We start from the raw sequence: 22596 nt of genomic DNA, 5'->3' as shown, positions 1-22596 counted from the left end.
CCAGAGTTTAGTTTTGTAGATTCCTAGATGTTCAATTAGAAGTTATCTTAGATGTCTCTGAATCTTGATTTTATAATCTGCTTGTTGTAACTGGTACTCTCTCAAGAGATTGCCTGCTTACCTCATGACAACCTGAGTATTTGTCAGACTGATACTGATTTTTAACAGAAAATAATATTTCATTGAAGCAAGATTTTCTAATGTTGGGGGAAACACCATAATATATACAGTTTCTGAATAATTAATTTATTGCTATATTAAATAAAAGTTGTACTGAGTCTACTATCTGTGCTGAGTGTTTATCACAAATTATTTTACCTCCATAATTCACAGCTTTTGAGGGCGAATCATCTTTAGAATGCGGACTCTAATTTCTTTGGTTTTTACACTGTAGACAATTGGATTGAGCATAGGGGGTACAAGAAAGTGCAGGTATGAGAGAAGCATATATACTTGAGCTGGTAGCTTTTTTTTGCCAAAGCGATGGATCATAGATAGGCTGACTAATGGGGTATAAAACAGAAGTACAGCACAAATATGGGACACACAGGTATTGAAAGCTTTGAGCCGCTCAGCATTAGAAGCAATGCTTAATACTGTCTTCAAAATTAGCACATAGGAGAGAAGAATGAGTACAGCATCCATCCCCAGCGTGGAAAGCATGACAAAGAGCCCAAAGCCGCTATTCACACGAGTGTTGGAAATGGCCAGCCTTAGAACATCAGGGTGAACACAATAAGAATGAGACAGAGTGTTTATAGGATGAAATTGTAGTCTTCCAAGGAGCACTGGCAAAGGAAGATGAAGAGCAGCACTACGGGTCACAATGGCAAGCCCAATGGCCCCAATGCGTTTGGTTGTGAGAATAGTGGCATAGCGTAAGGGTTCTCGGATGGCCACACAGCGGTCGAAAGCCATGGCCAATAGCACAGCTGATTCAATGACTGAGAAAGTGTGGATGAAGAAGAGTTGCATGAAGCAGATTGCAGCTTCCACTTTTCGCCAACCCAGGAGAAAGATTGCTGCCATTGATGGTAGTGTAGAAATGGAGAGGCCCAGGTCAGCCATTGAAAGCATGGAGAGGAAAAGGTACATGGGAGTGTGGAGACTGGACACAGACTTGACAATGTACATTATAGTGATGTTGCCCAGAAAAGAGAGAATATAAATAGAACAGATAGGGATTGCTGTCCAACAATGAGCACTTTCCAGTCCTGGGAAATCCATGAGTATGAAGAAAATGCTGCTCACATTGTTGTTGATAGTAATTGCCATTATTCTGGGGAGAGCTTTACCTGGAAGAAATTGTAAAGAAAGCAAAATTTTATTTTTACAGCATTTCTCTATTATCTCATCCTGCATAGCATCCATAATCAAAGTATACAAAAAATTTTTAGTTTTCCCTTTACACAATACTGAGTTCCAGTCCTTTAGACATTTCACTAAGTTATAATTCAACTTCCTGTTTTAGAGGTTTGTCCTGGCTAAACATATTTAGGCCTTTTGAATAAAATAATTATCCAAATTCAAAATAATTTCCCATTTGAAAGTTATTCAACCTCTGAAAAAATGCAAAGGGAAATTTAGTTGACAGTACAGAGTCCAAGTCCCTAAACAAGGTAAGTTTTAATACCAGAATATATAGTTTTAACAAAATCTAAACAAGGATTTACAAGATGAGTAAGGAGAGGCTGCTAAAAACTCAGGGCTGGGATGAATGGAGGCATTACTAATGTCCACTCGAGCAAATCAATGAACTATGTGATGACAGGTGATACTGGTGAAACAAGGATAATTACATGTCATGGTTGCTTGAGAGGTAGAAAACAAAATACAAACACATTAATGATAACACTAAACTCCTGACATTACCAATCTATACACTTTTGTATACCTAATGCGGTTTAGGATATCAAAAATAATATTTGGGACCAGAGAGATAACAAGAATTTGAATCACATGTTGTAGGCAGAAGGATTGGGTTTAAACCCCAGCAACACATGGTCCCCAGGAACTATTGTTGTGATCGCTAGACCAGAGTAGTCCCTAAATATTGCTGGCTCCAAAACAAAAATAACATGTAATAAGAAGATGCCTATAAGCACCTGTACTTTATTTGTATTACTGGATTACAAATCTCTTTTAAATGACAAATAACATATAGCATATGCCTATAAACGTCTAGTAGAGAACAAGTCAACATAGAGCACATCATAAATTGTTCATGAGAGAAAAGATCATTGGACAGATAAAAGACACTAATTCTGAATATGTAGTATCCATGCCACAATTCATATTTTCAAAGAATGAGCCTAGAATACCTCCAATGGTAATTATTAAATACGGAATAAAGTGTGAAATCTGAATACATATGGTTCAAGATAAACTTCAGTCTTATATTAAAAGCTCACATTAAATAATTTCCTTTGTCAACACCTCAAAAAAAATTCTTTTAACAATTGAGATATGGTGCTAGAGAGATAGTACAGTGGGTAGGGTATTTGCCTTCCACATGGCTGACTATAGCTCAATCCAAGATGGTTCCAAGATGGTTCCTGGAGCCCTGCCACCTTGAAGGCAAAGCCAAGAGTAAGACCTGAGATCTTCTAGTTGTGACCACCCCCATAAAAATGGAGACAAAATAATAACATCAATTAGTAATTGATGTTACAGCTATGACCAAGGAAGAATCTTTGTTGTGTTATAATCGTTTTACATTTTGTAGTTATAATAACTGTTAGGGAGGTCATAAAGAATCCCAACAATACCCATTCCCATTCTGAATGTCAACTAAGGAAAACCCAGAGAAGAATTTCTGTGAGGGTTGAATAACACTGCCAGAATTGAAATGACCATGGGAAGTATAAAGTAAATATATATTGCTGATAATTGGTCCACATTTTTAAGACAAATGAAAAGTACCTCTAAGGAAAGCAAAATGAAGGACTGGGACTATCATGTGAAAAAAATCTGTCAAATAAAAAGGAAAATGAGAACTTTATATAGATATAATTTGTGGAGATGGGAAAGTAGGTGAGTTGCCAAGGTCATTTCTGTGTTCTAAGACAATTCTGTCTCTGAATTTTTATTATAAGGTAAAATGTGGACAATGAACAGATTTCCGTTCCATCAGCCTGCTTCTGACTAGTCTAGTAAAAACTTTTAATTACAAAAAAGAAAAATCAGCCTCTCAATGTTAAAGATTAAAATTCTCATAAGTACATAAAATGTATCATTACTCATAAAAGAAAAACATCTAAGATTTAAAATGAACGTGCCTTAAAGAATAGTCACCAAACTGGTATTAATTTTTTAAATTATTTATTCTTATGAGATGATATTCTTATCATTTCATTCCTACTTTGGACAACTGGCAGGCTACCAAATGCAATCTGCCCACACGGTAGAGTCTGGCAAACTCCCCATATTGTACCCAATATGCCACATACCAGTAACAATGATGGGTCTCATTCTCCTAACCCTGAAAGATCCTTGAATATGGCACTTTTTTAAAAAAATCTCAGGACTACAATGAAGGAGACGTTACTGGAGCCTGCTCGAGGCAATTGACAAACAACATGGTTGTCGTGATCTCGTGATCGTGATTCTTTAAACATAAGAATAGAAAAGAAGAAAACTTTATATTTAGTATACTTAAAATTATACTTGATAGGCTAGTGATCAGTTCACAGATGAGTTGGAGGCTAGTAGGGGAAGTTTTTGTTTTGATTCTATCTTCTACAGATATTAGAAAAGAGAATTTGATGATCTTATCGTCTTATGCTTAGATGTAGAGAATAGATTCAACTAACATATCTGATTATGTACAAAGATATATTTTGAATTATAATGGTTCTTTGTAGTTTCTCCAAGTGCCTACCAATAAACTGAAAGGTATGACTGTGTGGGTTAAGGAGTCATTACTAATATTTGTAGAAAATAATTGCAACTTAAATTTCAAGGTTTTTCTTTGAAAAATGTATAATTTTCTGAAAAATGTTTCTACATTACTCATACTATAGATGGCTCTTTAGTTTTATAGTTCTTGAAACATGTTAATACTGTCTTAAAAATTATAACTACAGAACTGGAGTTTTGGAATTTCCACTGTCCTTAGAAACACTACATAAATTAAGTCATATATAAATACAGCATGAATACAGAACTATCCTGCTTTAAAAAAATCTTGTACCTAAGTTTTCACATTTTAATTTATTTAAATGGTTTATCATAAGAAGTAACTGTAGCTCCTAATTCTTGGAATTTTAGTGACAAATATTTGGTGTTCTACTACAATCTATCATAGAAATGATATATTTTCCTTCCTTCCTTCCTTCCTTCCTTCCTTCCTTCCTTCCTTCCTTCCTTCCTTCCTTGTTTCCTTCCTTCCTTCCCATTTCCCTTCCTTCTTTTCATATTTTTAGACATCATTTATTTATCAACTATTTAATATGTGTCTTACATAAATATGGGCTGGAGCAATAGCACAGCAGGTAGGGCATTTGCCTTCCATGTGGCCAACACAGTCAACCCAAGTTCGATTCTTCCACCCCTCTCGGAGAACCTGGCAAGCTACCGAGAGTATCTCACCCGCACGGCAAAGCCTGGCAAGCTACAAGTGATGTATTTGATATGCCAATCACACTAACAAGTCTCACAATATTACTGGGCCCGCTGCAAGCAAAAGTTGATGAACAAGAGGGCAGTGACAGTGACAGTAACATAAATATAGTTTGACCTGAAGTTGACGTAAACTCTGAGTAAAAAAAGGAATGATCGTGAATTAAGGAAAGAGGATTCAAAGATTTATTACCAAGACTACAAAAATATTGTATAAAGGGATTAGACTGATACAGGCCTCCAATAAATGTACGTTCTGCATCAGAGAGAATGTTAGATTAGAAACCTTGACCATAACTTTCAGCTTCTATCTCAAGTCCGTACATTCTGTGATTTGCACTAATCTAGGCCCACCTGTATCTATCACTCACCAGAAGTCAGAGCAAGAACAATAGTCTTGTGTGTTTTGATGTCGGCAGGGCCTTATTAGGCTCCCTGCTTTGCTACATTGCTGAGTGAACAGAGTTATAAAGCTTTGGTTCTTGTTCTCTTGGAGTTTCCCTCCCAATCCCTGTGGTATATGTCCTCAGGGAAATATCACTGTGATTATGTAAGATAGAGTCATATGCAGCTAATCATGTGTTTCTTGGCTAGCTCTGCAGATATTATATGTTTGAAAAAGCAACAAGTTTTACGTTACACTTGTATTCATGTTCTATGACATTTCTTTAACTCCTTCACAATAGACACCATCACATAAACCATTATTTTCATATATTCCAGTGTGCATCTTCTATCAGATTTGAAACTTAAGGAAATATAATTCTCCAACTCATCTTGTAAAATTCAGATAAATTTTTACCCTTAAATTTCAAATATCTTGTAGAGAAAGTGATATATTTATATCTGTAACACAATTTCAAAGAGCAATAACCGTAAGAGATTTCCTCTCATTTGGACTGAATGCTTTTTGTTAAAACAATATAGTTTATGCCTTTCTTGTGTTGCTCCTTGACTTTCTATCTCTTTCTACGAATGACTTCTTTATATTTACTAAAGAATCATAAGAAAGAGTCATCACTTAATCACTTAATCCCCGTTATTCATCGATTTATTCAAGCGGGTGCCAGTAACGTCTCCATTCATCCCGGTTGTGTGCTAGCGTAGCCCAATGGTATCTGTTCGTTCTAGGAACATGCAGAGCCTCAAACCGATCATTTAGGGTCTTGACGTAAAGTCTGACCATCTTATAGGTGGGCGTCCACGTGATCTTTTGATGTCCCGTGGAATCCAATCAGTAATGGCTCTAGTTCAGCGGTTGTCTGTAAACCACATTACATGTCCAGCCCATCTGATTTTTGATGTCTTGGCAAATGAGACAGCGTCCCTGATTCTTGAGCATTGACGAAGATCAGAACTCCGGATTCTATCTCTCATTTGAGTGAATCGTGATATTCCAAGCATAGTTCCTTCGATTCCTCCTTGAGAGACCCGAATAGCGTTCTCATCCCGTTTTCATAGGGTCCAGGTCTCTAAGGCATATGTTAATGCAGGAAGAACAGTGGAATCAAAGAGATGTGCTTGTAGCTGGAGGTTCTTTGTCCTTTTAGTTATTTCTTCAATGCTCTTGAAGGCATTCCAAGCTGCTCTCTTCCTCCTGTGCAACTCAGGTGCCAGGTCATTCATCATGTTGATTTCTCGACCTAGGTATATATAACTGCTGCATTCGCAGATGTTGGTTCCATTGAGAGCGAATGGGGCATCAGGAACGAGGCTGTTTCTCATAAACATTGTCTTCGTAAGATTCAGCTGTAGTCCGACCTTTCCACATTCACGGTCAAAGTTGTTCAGCATTTGTGCTGCTTGGCTGATGTTTGGTGTTATTAGAACGATGTCATCAGCAAAGCGGAGGTGGTGTAGTTGCCGACCATCTATCTTCACTCCCATGCTTTCCCATTCCAGTCGTCGCATGATGTTCTCGAGGGTGGCACTGAAGAGTTTTGGTGAAATGGTATCACCCTGCCGAACCCCTCTCTTGATATGGATGATTACTTCTTTGTAGAATGGTGAGATCTTGGTAGTGAATCCGCAATAGAGCTCACGAAGGATCCTGATGTATTGAGTTTGTACGCCCTGATTGGCTAGGGCTTCCATGACCGCTTCCGTCTCATTATCACAACAAGCTCCCTGGAGAGCACAAGGCAGAGTCTCCTACCCTGTGCCTGACTATCCTTGCCAGGGCCCAACAGCTGAAGACCTCCAGGCCCCAGCCAAGGCCTTACTGGGGCCACTCTCCACACACTTGGATAAACCTCAGGCATAACAGAACTGGCAGAGGAACCCAGGTGTGTGGGACCCGGGGCTGAGATCTCCAAGCCTGCATGGTTTGGGACTGGACCTGTCAGTAGCTAGACAGTTACACCCTCCAACTGCCGTGTAACCCCAACAAGGGCCAGGATCCAGAGATTATCACAACAAGCTCCTGGGACTATTTATTTACTTTTCTCTAAGTTTTCAGGGTACCTTAAATATCCAACCCGCACAGCAGAGCCTGGCAAGCTATCCGTGGTCTGTGCCAAATAGACCAAATTGATATGCCAAATACAGTAATAAATGGATCTCATTTCCCAGAAAGAGTATAAGATATAAAATCAGTTTACTGGGTTCATATAAATGCCCTTGAACTTTATTTTTCAAGTTCATGAGAGAATAATATAAGATAAAAAAGATAAACCTTTTTACAAGGTAGTAAATCTGTCTCAGTGGTACAATAACTCATTAATTCCATAGAATCACACAACTCAACAGGAAGTTATATTTCCCCCTTTTTAGTTTTTTTTTTTTAATTTTGGGGGGTTGCCACATTTGCTGATCAGGGCTTACTCCTGACTCTGTTCATGGAACACGCTTGGCGGATTGCTAAATGATGCAGATAGAGCCGTTTTTGTCCTGGAGAGATGGACCCTACTAGAAATTCTTTTAAGTTTTATAGCAGTAGGAAAAATAATTAAGTTTTACAATGATGCTTAAGATTACTTCATAAATTCCCATCCATTTAGGCAGTAGTTGATTGGAAGGGAATCCAGTTTTTTAGTTTTTTAGTAAGATCCAACTATAAGACTGAATTTTAGGTGGGTATAATTTTTTATTTGGGAAAGAGAAATTGTGGTTTAGATGGCACATTTGCAACAATATATCCACCAAATTGGTCAAGGTTTTCCAACAGTGTCGTGATGTTATATGACCCAATGAAATTAATATTTTATAATAGACCCTATAATTAATTTAGTGCTATTTTTAATTAGAGTACTCTTATACATGCAATTACATTGTATATGTAAGAATAAAAATTTATTTTTAAAAAGCATCTGGTAGATTACAAAATTAGAGTTTAGATTTGAAAAGCATCGTAGCACTGTAGCACTGTCCTCCTGTTGTTCATCGATTTTCTCAAGAGGGCACCAGTAATGTCTCTATTGTGAGACTTGTTTCTGTTTTTGGCATATCAAACACATCACGGGTAGCGTGCCAGGCTTTGCTGTGCGGGTAGAATATTCTTGGTAGCTTGCTGGGCTCTCTGAGAGGGGTGGAGGAATTGAACCCAGGTCAGCCCCATGCAAGGCAAATTCCCTACCCACTATGCTATCGCTCTAGCCCTTGAAAAGCATTAAACACAAGAAATAATAAATATTGGTAAACTTTTAAAAGGGGCTGGAGCGATAGCAAAGCGGCAGGGCATTTGCCTTGCACACGGCCAACATGGCCGACCCGAGTTCGATTATTCTGCCCCTCTCGGAGAGCCCGGCAAGCTACCGAGAGTATTTCGCCCGCATGGCAGAGCCTGGCAAGCTCCCTGTGACGTATTCGATATGCCAGACACAGTAACAACAAAATCTCCAATGGAGACGTTACTGGGCCCGCTCGAGCAAATCAATGATCAACGGGAGGGCCTTCACCTTCAAACTTTTAAAAATAATATGTATAATCTATAGGGAATATAAAAGTTAATGAAAACCTGTTTTGTTTTGTTTTTCTTTCCTCTTTTTTGGCTTTAGGTTTATACCATAGATGTCAGGGGTTACTGTAATCTGGCTCCACAATCAGGAAATATTTCTGGCTGTGGTTGGGGGACATTTTGGAATACCGGGGATCAAATCCAGGTTCATATAGTGTAAGGCAAATTCCTTACCCACTATACATCCCTCTGTCCCTGATTCTTTTTCATAAAATGAGAGAATATGAGGGTTTGGAGGACTGGAACTAGAGATTTTAGTTCCAAATTTAAAATGTTATTGTAGTAGACAAAGGTGCTCTTGCCCTTAAGCACTCAGGATTGAAAGGGAGGATCAGGGGGCTGGAGATTAAATGGTTAAATTCAGAAGATTTATTTAGGGGAAAGGGAAAGCACATCTATGAATTTACAACAGATTTTGGGTTCATATAATCTTAATTTCATTACTGTATTAAATTATTTCTTCTACATATCTCAGCAACCTCTTATTAATGTTTATTTACTATGACAAATTATATATATATGTGTTTGTGCATACATATACCCAACATATATTTATGATTTTTGCTCTATATGACTGTCTTAAGTCAAATGGGAAAAAGTTGCAAACAAAACTATTCTTTATTTATAGTGTTAGAATTTTCTTTTAATGAACTTAATTTTTATCTTTTGTTTTGATTTGATTTTGTGGTGGTCAGGACTTACTCCTGGCTCTGCTCTCAGGGATCACTCCTGGTGGGCTCAGAGGACCATATGAAATGTTTGAGATCAAACCTGGGTGAGCTGTTGGCAATGCATATGCCCTTCTTTCTGTCCTATCACTCCAGCTCTAATTTTTGTCTTATGAAATAGTTTTGCTTAAAATAAACACTATTTCATTGGGTTAAATTGGGTCAAATCAATGACTCAATTCACATTTTCTTCTTTATACAGAATTCTTCACCAAACTCCAGGAGTATTCTTCACAAGTTACCGACCAAATCCCAGTTTTATATGTAACAGTATAGAATGTTGATATAGCTTAATTTATTTATAAAGATTAAACATAGTAGTTGAGGGACAGCAGAAAGCAGCCTAGCAAAAGCTAGGCTTTTCAATTTATTTCAATTCAAAATTAATTTAATTAAGTGAAGAGTATTAATTGAATAGGTCACAAAACATACGGTTGATACCTTGTTTCATTCTTCAAATATACTAGTTGATCTGCTCTTGCCAGAGGCCCCATTTTCTACAAAATGGGTAGTTTTTTTCTTCCTTCCACTTGGTGGAGAAGATAGTTTAAGGAGCCAGACAAAGTTTTGTTTTGTTTTAGTTTTGGCTTCTTGAAGTATTTTCCAGGCACGCTACCGAGAGTATCTCACCCGCACGGTAAAGCCTGCAAACTACCCATGACATATTCGATATGCCAAACACAGTAACAAGTGTCACAATGGAGACATTACTGGCCCCACACCAGCAAATCATGAACAACAGGAGGACAGTGACAGTGATAGTGACTGATGTCAAGGAACAGATCCTCTTGGCAGATGACGCCTCATTTATCAAGAGATCATTCAGTTATTGTATTATCTCTTTGCATCTTATTGATTTTGCCATAATCACACTTGTAGATCACTTTATTTACTGACTCAGGTTCCACACATGTAAGATATGGCTCCACAATCCTTAGCATGTTAAAGCCTATTAGATTAATAAGGGTGTCATAGAAGATCTGATGAAAACAGAAAAACTACGACACCTTTCAGACCTTGGGGGCTCACACCTTTAATACTTCTGATCCTGATGATGTCACTTTGGATTCTGCATGTATATAAAAGTTGCTAACTGTTATTGCCATATGAATAATTTGAGCCTTTGTTCTGTACATTTGACTATGCCTTGAAATAGTGCTTAGTTCTAGATATAACTTTATTAACTTTCAAAGCATCATTTGAGTCAACACTTTTCTTGGGCACTTTGTCTTCAAGTCTGTGAAATTGTTATTCCTTTCTGGATGATTTTTAGAACAGGATTCTTTTTTTTCTTTTATTTATTTTCACCCTCCATGATTTCATCTAGAAGAGAGGTTCTAAATAAAAATATTTAAATATATTTTTCTGATATTTCTTCGAAGGTGGGGATTTTAATAAGAGTTTCCCTGATATACATAGGCCATCTGTCAGCATCTGAATTACTCGTTCATTTTGAACAATTGTTTGCTAAACACAGTTATTATTTAATAATTTACTTTTTCTTTCAGAAACTTTAATATCCTTCTGACTCTGGCCTCTGTGACATCTGATGAACATACACTAATAATATTATTAATGATAATTTGTATGTATCAGGTTACTTTTTTTTCAGCTTTCAAAATTCTCTCTCTATAATCACTTTTGACTCTAATGATAAAATGTGTAGGAATTAATTAATTTCTCTAAGAATTTTATATTATTTCTGAATATGGAAATCATACTTTGGTCAAATGTACTCATTATCCAAGAATTGTTTCTTTAAATTCATTTATTTCTTAACATTATGAACTTAAAATTACTTTCAAATGCATCTATTTTTTCTACTTAAAAATTTTACTCCCCTAGGAAGCCGGTTTTCAACCCCTGATCTGCGTGGGACGGGCACAGAGGCCCAGCTCTGGGCAACAAAGCTGAACAGCTCCAATTCCAACAGGTATAGCCCGCCCCCAAGGGCCTTGGTCCCTCTCTCGGCACGCGCAGCTAGAACCAGCCCCTAGAAAGCCGGTTTTCAACCCCTGATCTGGTGGGACGGGCACAGAGGCCCAGCTCTGGGCAACAAAGCTGAACGGCTCCAATTCCAACAGGTACAGCCCGCCCCCAAGGGCATGGGTCCCTCTCTGGGCACGCGCAGCTAGAACCAGACCCTAGAAAGCCGGTTTTCATCCCTGATCTGCGTGGGACGGGCACAGAGGCCCAGCTCTGGGCAACAAAGCTGAACGGCTCCAATTCCAAACAGGAGACGTTCCCAACACCTCGCCCAGTGCCAGGGACTCTTTCCGGAGCCGTGGCCACTGACGCGGCCGCGAAATATTTTCCCACTACGTATGCCATAGGAACCATAAGCTACCCTCTTAGATGGAAACGTCTCTATTTTAGCTCAGCCACTAGAAACACAGTAGCCAATAACTCATAAGCCTATCTTAACTCACACTGCATATCAAGCAGAATAGTAACAGTGAACATGAAGGACTAAACCACACCTCTCACAATGGTAAAGCAATGCAAAAGCCCACCAAACTTTCATATTGAAGAGTCTAGCCCAGATGACACCAACAGTACTGTAGTGTTAGACAACCTCTCTGACAAGGAATTCAGAAGGGAGCTACTTAGGATGCTTAGGGAATTAAAAGAAACAATGGAAAGCAATGCCAATAGAAGACAAGAGGATCTGAAGGCAGAAATGAGGAAAATGCAGTCAGAAATGTCAGACCTGAAAAATCTCGTAGGCGAATTGAAAAGCTCAGTGGAAGGCCTCAGCAGCAGAGTAAGAGCGGCTGAGAACAGAATCAGTGAGCTCGAAGATGAAGTTCAGAGACTCTCCAGAAAAGAGCAGAAAATGGAAAAGAGACTCACAATTCGGGAACAGACGGCAAGAGAAGATCGTGATGAAGCCAAGAGGGGTAACATAAGAATTATTGGAGTCCCAGAGGTACAGGAAGTAAACCTCGATGAAGAAGAAACTGTCAAAGACATCATTGCTACAACGTTTCCAGAGCTGAAGAAAACTTGTGACCACATTCAGGAGGCCCGAAGGGTACCAGCTAGAAGAAATCCGAATAAAAATACCCCAAGACACATTCTGATCAAAATGACCAAAACCTTAGACAGAGACAAAATTCTGAAAGCAGCAAGATCGAAGAAAGAAATCTCTTACAAAGGAGCATCCTTAAAATTCACAGCTGATTTTTCTGATGAAACCCTCATGGCCCGAAAACAGTGGTGGGACATAGTAAAAAAAACTCAATGAAATAAATGCCTCCCCAAAAATACTTTTCCCAGCAAGACTCTCATTCATAATAGAAGGAACAACACACAGTTTCACAAAATACACAAAATTTTAACAGAACAATGGGACAAAATCCCATAACAATAATCTCTCTCAATGTCAATGGGCTAAACGCACCAATTAAAAGACATAGAGTGGCAGGATGGATTAGAAAATTGAACCCAACATTCTGCTGCCTGCAAGAAACGCGTCTCAATAGTCAAAGCAAACACAGTCTCAGAGTCAAAGGCTGGAAAACAATCCTACAGGCAAACAGCTCCCAGAAAAAAGCTGGGGTAGCCATCCTTATATCAGACCACATCGATTTCAGAGTGAGGAAGGTCATAAGAGACAGTGAAGGCCATTTCTAATTGACCAAAGGATCTGTACAACAGGAAGAACTTACAATAATAAATGTATATGCACCTAATGAGAGACCAGCAAAGTACTTAAAACAACTACTCATAGATTTGGAAAAAGACATCAATAGCAACACAATACTAGTGGGAGACTTCAACACTGCTTTGTCACCTCTTGATAGATCAACCAGACTCAAGCTTAGCAAGGACATACTTCATTTGAAGGAAACAATGGAAGAAAGGGACTTAGTAGATATATACAGGACACTTCATCCACAAAAAGCTGAATACACATTCTTCTCAAGCGTACATGGAACATTCTCCAAGATAGACCACATGCTGAGCCACAAAACATGCCTCCATAAAATTAAGAAGGTAGAGATTGTATCAACAATCTTCTCAGACCATAATGCGCTGAAATTAGAAGTAAATCACACACAAAAACAGAAAACTAAATCAAACACCTGGAAATTAAACAGTGCACTATTGAACAACGAGTGGATTAGACAGGAAATCAAAGAGGAAATCAAAAGATTCCTAGAAACGAATGAAAATGGGAACACGAGTTACCAAAACTTATGGGACACAGCAAAGGCTGTGTTCAGAGGAAAGTTTATAGCTCTACAAGCATTCCTCAGGAAGGAGGAGCGAGCACACATAAGTAACCTAACCTCACAGCTTGGAGAAGGACCAAAAAAAGGAGCACAACCCGAACAGGAGAAAGGAAATAATAAAACTCAGAGCAGAGATTAATGAGATGGAAACCCAAAAAACAATCCGAAAGATCAATGAAACCAAGAGCTGGTTCTTTGAGAAAATTAACAAGATCGATAAGCCTCTAGCAAAACTCACAAAGAAAGGGAGAGAGAAAACACTAATAAACCGAATCAGAAATGAAAAGGGGGTCATTACAACAGAAACCACAGAAATTCAGAGGATCCTCAGGGAGTACTTTGAGAAGCTTTATGCCATGAAACATCAAAACCTCAAGGAAATGGATAAATTCCTAGACTCCTACAGACTCCCAAGGCTGAACCAAGAAGACCTGGAATACCTGAACAGACCTATCACCATCAAGGAAATTGAAATGGTAATAAAAAGTCTCCCCAAGCACAAAAGTCCTGGCCCGGATGGATTCACTAGTGAATTCTTCCAAATCTTTAAAGAGGACTTACTCCCAATGCTCTTTAAGCTTTTCCACGAAATTGAAATATCAAAAACACTTCCGAACAGTTTCTATGAAGCAAATATCACACTGATACCAAAAGCAGACAGAGATACCACAAAGAAAGAGAATTACAGGCCGATATCCCTGATGAACACAGATGCAAAGATCCTCAACAAACTACTAGCAAATAGAATCCAACTACTCATCAAAAAGATCATACACCATGACCAAGTAGGATTCATCCCAGGGATGCAAGGATGGTTCAACATTCGGAAATCAATCAACATAATCCACCATATCAACAAAAGAAAAGATAAAAAGCATATGATCATATCAATAGATGCAGAGAAAGCATTTGATAAGATCCAGCACCCCTTTATGATGAAAACCCTTGCCAAAATGGGTATAGAGGGGACCTTCCTCAACATAATTAAAGCCATCTACCACAAGCCTACAGCAAGCATCATCCTCAATGGGGAAAAACTGAGAGCCTTCCCTCTAAGATCAGGGACGAGACAAGGATGCCCACTCTCTCCACTGCTGTTCAATATAGTACTGGAAGTACTTGCAATAGCGATTAGGCAGGAAAAAGATATTAAGGGCATTCAGGTAGGAAAGGAAGAAATCAAGCTCTCACTATTCGCAGATGATATGATACTCTACTTAGAGAACCCAATAACTTCCACCAAAAAACTCCTAGAAACAATAGACTCGTATAGTAAAGTTGCAGGTTATAAAATCAATACCCAAAAGTCCATGGCTTTCCTATACGCAAACAGTGAGAGAGAAGAAAGCAACATGAAAAAAACAATCCCATTCACAATTGTGCCCCAGAAAATCAAGTACCTAGGAATCAGCTTAACTAAGGAAGTAAAGGACCTGTACAAAGAAAACTACAAAACACTACTTCAGGAAATAAAAGAGGACATGAGGAAATGGAAAGATATCCCCTGCTCATGGGTCGGGAGACTTAACATTGTCAAAATGGCAATACTACCGAAAGCATTGTATAAATTCAATGCAATCCCTATAAGGATACCCATGACATTCTTCAAAGAAATGGGGCAAACACTCCTGAAATTTATATGGAACAATAAGCCCCCACGAATAGCTAAAGCAATTCTTGGGAAAAAGAAAATGGGAGGAATCAACCTCCCGAACTTCAAACTGTACTACAAAGCAGTAATAATTAAAACAGCATGGTACTGGAACAAAGGCAGAACTGCAGACCAATGGAACAGGGTTGAATACACTGACATCTCCCCTCAATCATATGCTCATCTAATCTTTGATAAAGGTGCAAGTTATGTGAAGTGGAGTAAGGAAAGCCTCTTTAATAAATTGTGTTGGCATCACAGGACGGCTACATGCAAAAAAATAGGCTCAGAACTCTGCCTAACACCATGTACAAAAGTAAGATCAAAATGGATTAAAGACCTCAACATCAGACCAGAAACCATAAGGTACATTGAAGATAAAGTTGGCAAAACCCTTCATGACATTGAAGCTAATGGTATCTTCAAAGATGCCACGCCACTGACAGAGCAAGTGAAAACAGAGATATATAAATGGGACTATCTTAAACTAAGAAGCTTCTGCACCTTCAAAGACACAGTGACCAAAATACAAAGACAGTCTACAGAATGGGAAAGGATATTCACCGAATACACATCTGACAAGGGGTTGATATCCAGATATACAAAATACTGGTTAAACTCCACAAGAAGAAAACATCCAACCCCATCCACAAATGGGGCAATGAAATGAACAGAAACTTTCTCAAAGAAGAAATCCGAATGGCAAAAAAGCACATGAGAAAATGCTCTACATCATTAATCATCAGGGAGATGCAGATCAAAACCACAATGACATACCATCTCACACCTCAGAGACTGGCCCACATTCAAAAGAACAAAAGCAACCGATGCTGGCGTGGATGTGGCGAGAAAGGGACACTCCTTCACTGTTGGTGGGAATGTCCACTGGTTCAGCCCTTCTGGAAAACAGTATGGACGATTCTCAAAAAATTAGAAATTGAGCTCCCATTTGACCCAGCAATACCACTCCTGGGAATATATCCCAGAGAGGCAAAAATGTATAGTCGAATTGACATCTGCACTTGTTTGTTCATTGCAGCACTCTTTACAATAGCCAGAAACTGGAAGAAACCTGAATGTCCAAGAACAGATGACTGGTTAAAGAAACTTTGGTACATCTACACAATGGAGTACTATGTAGCTGTTAGAAAAGATGAAGTCATGAAATTTACATACAAGTGGTACAATATGGAAAGTATCATGCTAAGCGAAATGAGTCAGAAAGAGAGGGATAGACATAGAAAGATTGCATTCATCTGGGGGATATAAAGTAACAAAGTATGAGATTAATACCCAAGAATAGCTGAGATCAGCACCAGGAGGATTACTCCATAACTTAGAGGCCAGCGGGTATCCTAGAGGAAAGGGCAGTTCAGATAGAGAAGGGAGCACCAAATAAAGGATGTTTGGATGATTCTCCCAGGAGGGGAGATGCATGTCGAAAGTAGACTATGGACTGAACATGTTTGCCACTCAATGCCTCTTTTGCAGACCACAACATCAAAAGGAGAGAGAGAACACAGGGGATTGCCCTGCCACAGAGACAGGGGGGATGGGGGGATGGGGGTGGGAGGGATATTATCCATGGTGGTGGAAAATGGGCACTGGTGGAGGGATGGGTATCTGATCATTGTATAATTGAAACCAAAGCACAAAAAATTGTAAATCTACAACTGTAAAAAAAAAATAAAATAAAATAAAGGGAAAAAAAAGAGAAAAAAATTTTTACTAAAGATCCATATTTTTTGTTATTGTTGTTAATTCCAGTTACTCTGATTTTCACTTTAAGAATCTGTATTTATTTGATACTTTAAAAAATTAGTTTTCATTGACATCATCAATGTGGTTAAATGACATTCTCATACTAAGTTTATTTTATTGATTGCTTCTTTATTTCCTGGAAAATATTTTCTTAAAAATAATTTAAATATTTAACTTTTTTTTTCATGGCATTGGTTTCCGAGTTTCTTCTGGAATGTTTTATATTTTCTTACATTTGCCTCCCAGAATTTGTTTTTATTGCTATTTGTTTTTGTTAATTTATCTGATTATGCAATAATTATTTGAAGTCCATTTTCTTTGTTAGGTTGTACAAAGTTTCTGCTAAGTTAACTTAGTAGCTAGCTAATAATTATACAGATAATTGTTTGGATATCTGGAACCAGTTAGTTTCTAAGGAATTAATGTGGTGTTTTGATCTTAATAATGTTTAATTATGTGAAGATAAAAGTATGTGTTAAAACTCAAAGTTAAGTGCCTTAAATTAGTACAGTTAAATTATACTTCAATAAATTCAACAAAAGAAAGCATTAACCTTAACCTTTCCTGAATTCACTTACATGCAAATATTTTATCTTAGTGAAGGTAAAACCAGGATAGTGACATATGGAGAGGAAATGGTTCTGAGGGCTACTCTGATGGTGTTCTGCTCTAAAAGTCGGGCTCAATGATTTCTCCAATTGTTAATGTTGAATCATATTTTCAACAAAAATTTGAATTATAGGGCTGGAGAAGTATCACAGCAGATAGGATGTTTGCCTTAAACATGGCTGACCCAAGTTCAATTCCTCCATCCCCCTCAGAGAGTCGGCACGCTATTGAGAGTATCCCGCCTCCACGACAGAGCCTGACAAACTTCCCATGGCATATTCAATATGCCAAAAACAGTAACAACAAGTCTCACAATGGAGACGTTACTAGTACCTGCTCAAGCAAATTGATAAACAATGGGAGAACAGTTCTACTGTGCTACAGTGCTTTCAGTTAATTAATTTTTATTGGAGCAAAATTTATTGGCAGAGGCTCCTACCTCCACACCTGGCTGTCCTCACTAGGGCCCATTGGAGGAGAGTGGATTGAGTTTCCCTCCCCACCCCGAGCAGAGCCCCGACAGCTGAAGACCTCCGGTTCCAGCCACAGCCATGCTTAAGACCACTTTCCACATGTTCAGAAAAGCCTCACACATGAAGGAACCTGCAGAGGAACCCAGGTGAGCGGGACCCGGGGCATAGATCTCCTAGCTTGCTAGGATCGGGACTGGGCCTCCTCCATGCAGATCCCCCATCTTACAGTATGTAGACGTTATACCCACCAACTGCCCCTGGTGCCATTTAATCCCATCAACGGCCAGGACCCAGGGACTATAAAACCCAGCTCTCGAAAGCACGCAGCCGCATTAATGGCTGCGTGACATCTTATTGTCTAGTTCTTACTCTGGAGAACCTGGCAGGCTACCGAAAGTATCCTGTCCACATGGCAGAGTCTGGCAAACTCCCCGTTGGTGTGTTCAATATGCCAAAAACCAGTAACAATGATGGGTCTCATTCCTCTGACCCTGAAAGAGCCTCGAATGTGGCACTTTCTAATATCTCAGGTCTAGGATGAAGGAGACGTTACTGGTGCCTGCTTGAGGAAATCGATGAACAACATAATGACAGTTATAAGGTAAAGGTAAAGGCCCTCCCGTTGTTCGTCGATTTGCTCGAGCGGGCCCAGTAACGTCTCCATTGGAGACTTTGTTGTTACTGTGTCTGGCATATCGAATACTCTCGGTAGCTTCCGGGCTCTCCGAGAGGGGCGGAGGAATCGAACTCGGGTCGGCCATGTTGGTTGCTTGTAAGGCGAACGCATTACCCGCTGTGCTATCGTTCCAGCCCTGACAGTTATACAGTGGAGTAAAATTAATTTAAGTCTCCATATATTTCATAGGTATAATTTTATACCAATTTAGAATATGTTGCCACATCATAGCCACAAATTACTAATATCTAACTTTATGACATAAAGGTAGATATAAATGTGACTAAGTATTTGAATGAATACATTTGCAATTGGTTTCAGTGTTCAACAATTCAAGAAAGATATTTGTACTGGCTAATGTGATAAGCTCCATTTATTTAGTGTAATTTATTTTCCATTCCAAATAAGTTTAGACAACTTTGTTTTGTTACTTTTTAGGAAAATAGTTGGTGTCTTTGTCCAAAATTAAGTTATAATTTTATATATTTTCAGTTTTGTATGTACACATTTTTATTAATACTTTTATACAGTTCTTATTTTATTTTTTAATGCTTAGGATCTCCCAGTCAATCTTATCTAAACACAGTTCCATTTTATAAACTTTCACTCCAATTTTATTTATAAAAAGAAATTAAAATAATAATTCACACTCACTGTATTCATACAAAATAGAACTGTTTCATTTTTCTGCTATAGAGGATACTCTGAAATGTTTAATATCTGTAATATGCTTCCATCTTTCTCAATCCCTTAGGACAAAAATATATTTTAGCCATTTGGCTGTGATAGTAGGAATTCCCAGGGCTTTTTTAATCTCTGAAGAGCTTTCCAGACACTTGGGAGACTCTCTCCTGTTGACTTTGAAAGAACCATTAAAACAACAAGCCCTTGAAGTAAGGCTTCACTGTTCCACACCGAATTGTGAAGTTCTGCATTTTACAGAAAAGGGTAATCCTGTCAACAGAAATATCTGAAAGTGAAGACTATTCATTCTGCAGTAAGTGAAGCATTTTTAGCAATAATAATGTCAATGACTTGTATAAAACTGAAAATGTCCACTTAAGCAAACTGGCATAAGAACAATCAACTTTCCAAGGATCAAGAGACCAACAAAAGAAAAATTTTGAGTTAGGATGTGTAAAACTTTGGATAAAAATGTTTGAGAGAAATCTCGTTTTTGATAACTAGTATATGTTCAAGTAATGTGATTTATATTTTGTTTTCTTTTAATTAATGATTTTAATCATAAGCAACTTATAGCATGTTTGTTGATGACATATTTATGTAAAGTGTAATGCTAAATTTTAGATTCCCAAATTTTACAGATTGTGTATCTTTTCCTTGAGCTTTGAAAAAAAAATCTCATAAATTGCAAACTTGCATATCACTAGCACAGCGGTAGGGCGTTCGCCTTACAAGCAGCCAACATGGCCGACCCGAGTTCGATTCCTCCGCCCTTCTCGGAGAGCCCGGCAAGCTACCGAGAATATTCGATATGCCAAACACACTAACAACAAACAAATACATTATGTTTTTTACTTGTTGAACCATCTAGAATATTAGATACTTTGGAAAATTTGAGAGTTTAATACTCAATAAACAGTAACATGAAATATGTTCATTCCTACTGGTGAAATTGATCATTTTCTTTGCAAGTTCTATATTTTAAAATGGAAATTTATGTTTTGGAAAAACCTATTAAAATACAGGTAAGTTCTCAGATTAAAAGCATAAAAATGTTATGGCTGTATAAAATCATTCTATAGTATATCTACTAGTATAAAGTATTCTACTAGTATACAAATATGCAGTTTTAATCTTAATTAATAATGCAAAATTCCAAGACACATTTTATAGCTACTGTAATTTTATAAATATTATATCCTTAGGTAAATCTATTTTCCTTCCCTATGAAGAGTTTTCTTCAGAATTAAGCCTTAAATTCCAACTCATCAGTGAAATCTTCAGAACTTCCAAGGTAAAATTTACTTAGAATAAAGTATATAGCTAGATGTAAGTTCAGTATATCTATCTATTCATACCCTTTTATATTTTTATAGTTAATTGTGTAAACTTTGTTTTATGTATATCAGTATTAAAATATTATTTTCTCTCTTCTCTCTTTTCTCTACAAACTTAGCAAAGTAAGTATAATTGCTGATTGCTGTATTTTCACAACAAAGAGTTTAAGTTATTAGCATGATTAATTGATGGTTTGGATAACATAACAATAAAATTACGAAGTCATCTTATGGCATAATAATTTAGTTTCTTCAATTTTTTTAAATATCTGGCATGTGTTCAAATTTTCAGAGCCCACATGACACAAATCAAGACCTTATTTAGTATTACATAATTAACATGGGTGGTATAACTTATATTATCTAATGTAATATAGCATGGAATATATAGAACTAGAAATGTTCAGCAACTGATATAAGAATCGGTTAAGAGACAATTCTTCAGCTAAAATAATAACAATAGCAACATTGATAAAATATAATAAAACAAAAAGAGGTTAATTCAACTTGAAGTTCAGAGCTGAAGTTATAATTAAGCAAAGAAGCCTTGTATTTTTGTAATTAAGATGCATGTCCAACAATCATGTATGTGAGTGAGAGATGCTAGGTTTTTGTGGAATTGCAGAATGTTTTTTATAATGTGCTATGTAATTTTAACCTATCTCTACCAGGGAAATTTTTCTCATTAAAAGTATGCAATTTAGAAATTTTAATAAATCAAAGTGACACCATTAGAATAATCAGCTAAAATATTGCTCCTGGTTGGACTTTGAGTTATACTTTTACTTCATGTATTTCTTTATTCTTCACATTATTCTTTCTTCTTCCTCCAGTCTTCCCTTCCCTTTATTCCTCCTTCCATTTTTATCTTCCTTTTTCCAGTATTTTTATCTTTATCTCTTCTATTGCTACTCATTTCTGCCATTTCTTTTCTTATCCAACACATGTTTATGATGCCCTTAATATAGAATATTGACTTGCTAAACTATATCTAGACATCTTTTTAAATTCTTTCAAAATTATATTAAACAAATGGAATATATATAATATATAAATACTGTAGCACTGTAGCACTGTCATCCCATTGTTCATCAATTTGCTTGAGTGGGCACCAGTGATGCCTCCATTGTGAGACTTGTACATGCATACATAAATTGAAATACATGTATTATATGCAAGCATAATAACTTCCATGCACTGTGATTTTAATTAAAATATATATGTAGTTTAAATATAAAATTTTGGAATTTTATGAAACGTTTTTGTGATCTTTAATGAGAAGAGATTTTTAATTAAGAGTGATTTTATTATGTAATACTTTCACTTGGACACGTGTTTTATATTAATTGAGTACTAGACTTTTCAGAAAAAATTCTAATTTATTAAATTAATGTGACGTGATTTTTTGCTATATTATAGAATTAATGTAACAACATTTAAATAAATTATAAATAAATTATTTAAAGCAACACTAGAATTTACATAAATCAGACTCAATTAACCAGTCACTCACAGAAAAGTCATTCATCATTAGTGTATAAAATTTTTCAGGAAAAAAAATCTCAGTCACAAAAACAAAATAATTTATGACATCAAGTATTTAATAACATAATAGCAAAGAAAAAATGATCAGATATTCAAATTGGTCCAGATACAATAATAGAAGTGATAGAAGCTATTAAAAATAAAATGTTTCCTGGAAAGGTCAGGGAAAGTATTCTGAAGACATACAATCTGAGATTAGTTTTTAAAACTGAAGAGAAATTCATAATACATAAGACATGGTACTCACCCTGAGTACAGCTATAGAGGCTCACCTCCCCTCACCTCCATCCCTCTTCTCCTCTTTTCTCATCTTCTTTCC

At 37.2% G+C, this 22596-nt stretch overlaps 1 protein-coding gene across 1 annotated transcript; it reads right to left on the bottom strand.

Annotated features, from left to right (window-relative positions):
• Nucleotides 1–327: 327 nt before the first annotated feature.
• On the bottom strand, nt 328–1275 carry LOC130025453 (olfactory receptor 51G2-like). The gene has a single exon (XM_056116393.1). The coding sequence runs from the start codon at nt 1273–1275 to the stop codon at nt 328–330; it is 948 nt and encodes a 315-aa protein (XP_055972368.1).
• Nucleotides 1276–22596: the final 21321 nt, after the last annotated feature.

Source organism: Sorex fumeus, unplaced genomic scaffold, assembly GCF_029834395.1.
Source record: "Sorex fumeus unplaced genomic scaffold, SorFum_2.1 ptg000030l, whole genome shotgun sequence".
In the NCBI taxonomy this organism is placed as follows: Eukaryota; Metazoa; Chordata; class Mammalia; order Eulipotyphla; family Soricidae; genus Sorex; species Sorex fumeus.
The sequence above is the reverse complement of the archived record's forward strand: the minus strand, read 5'-3'. Positions and strand labels throughout refer to the sequence as shown.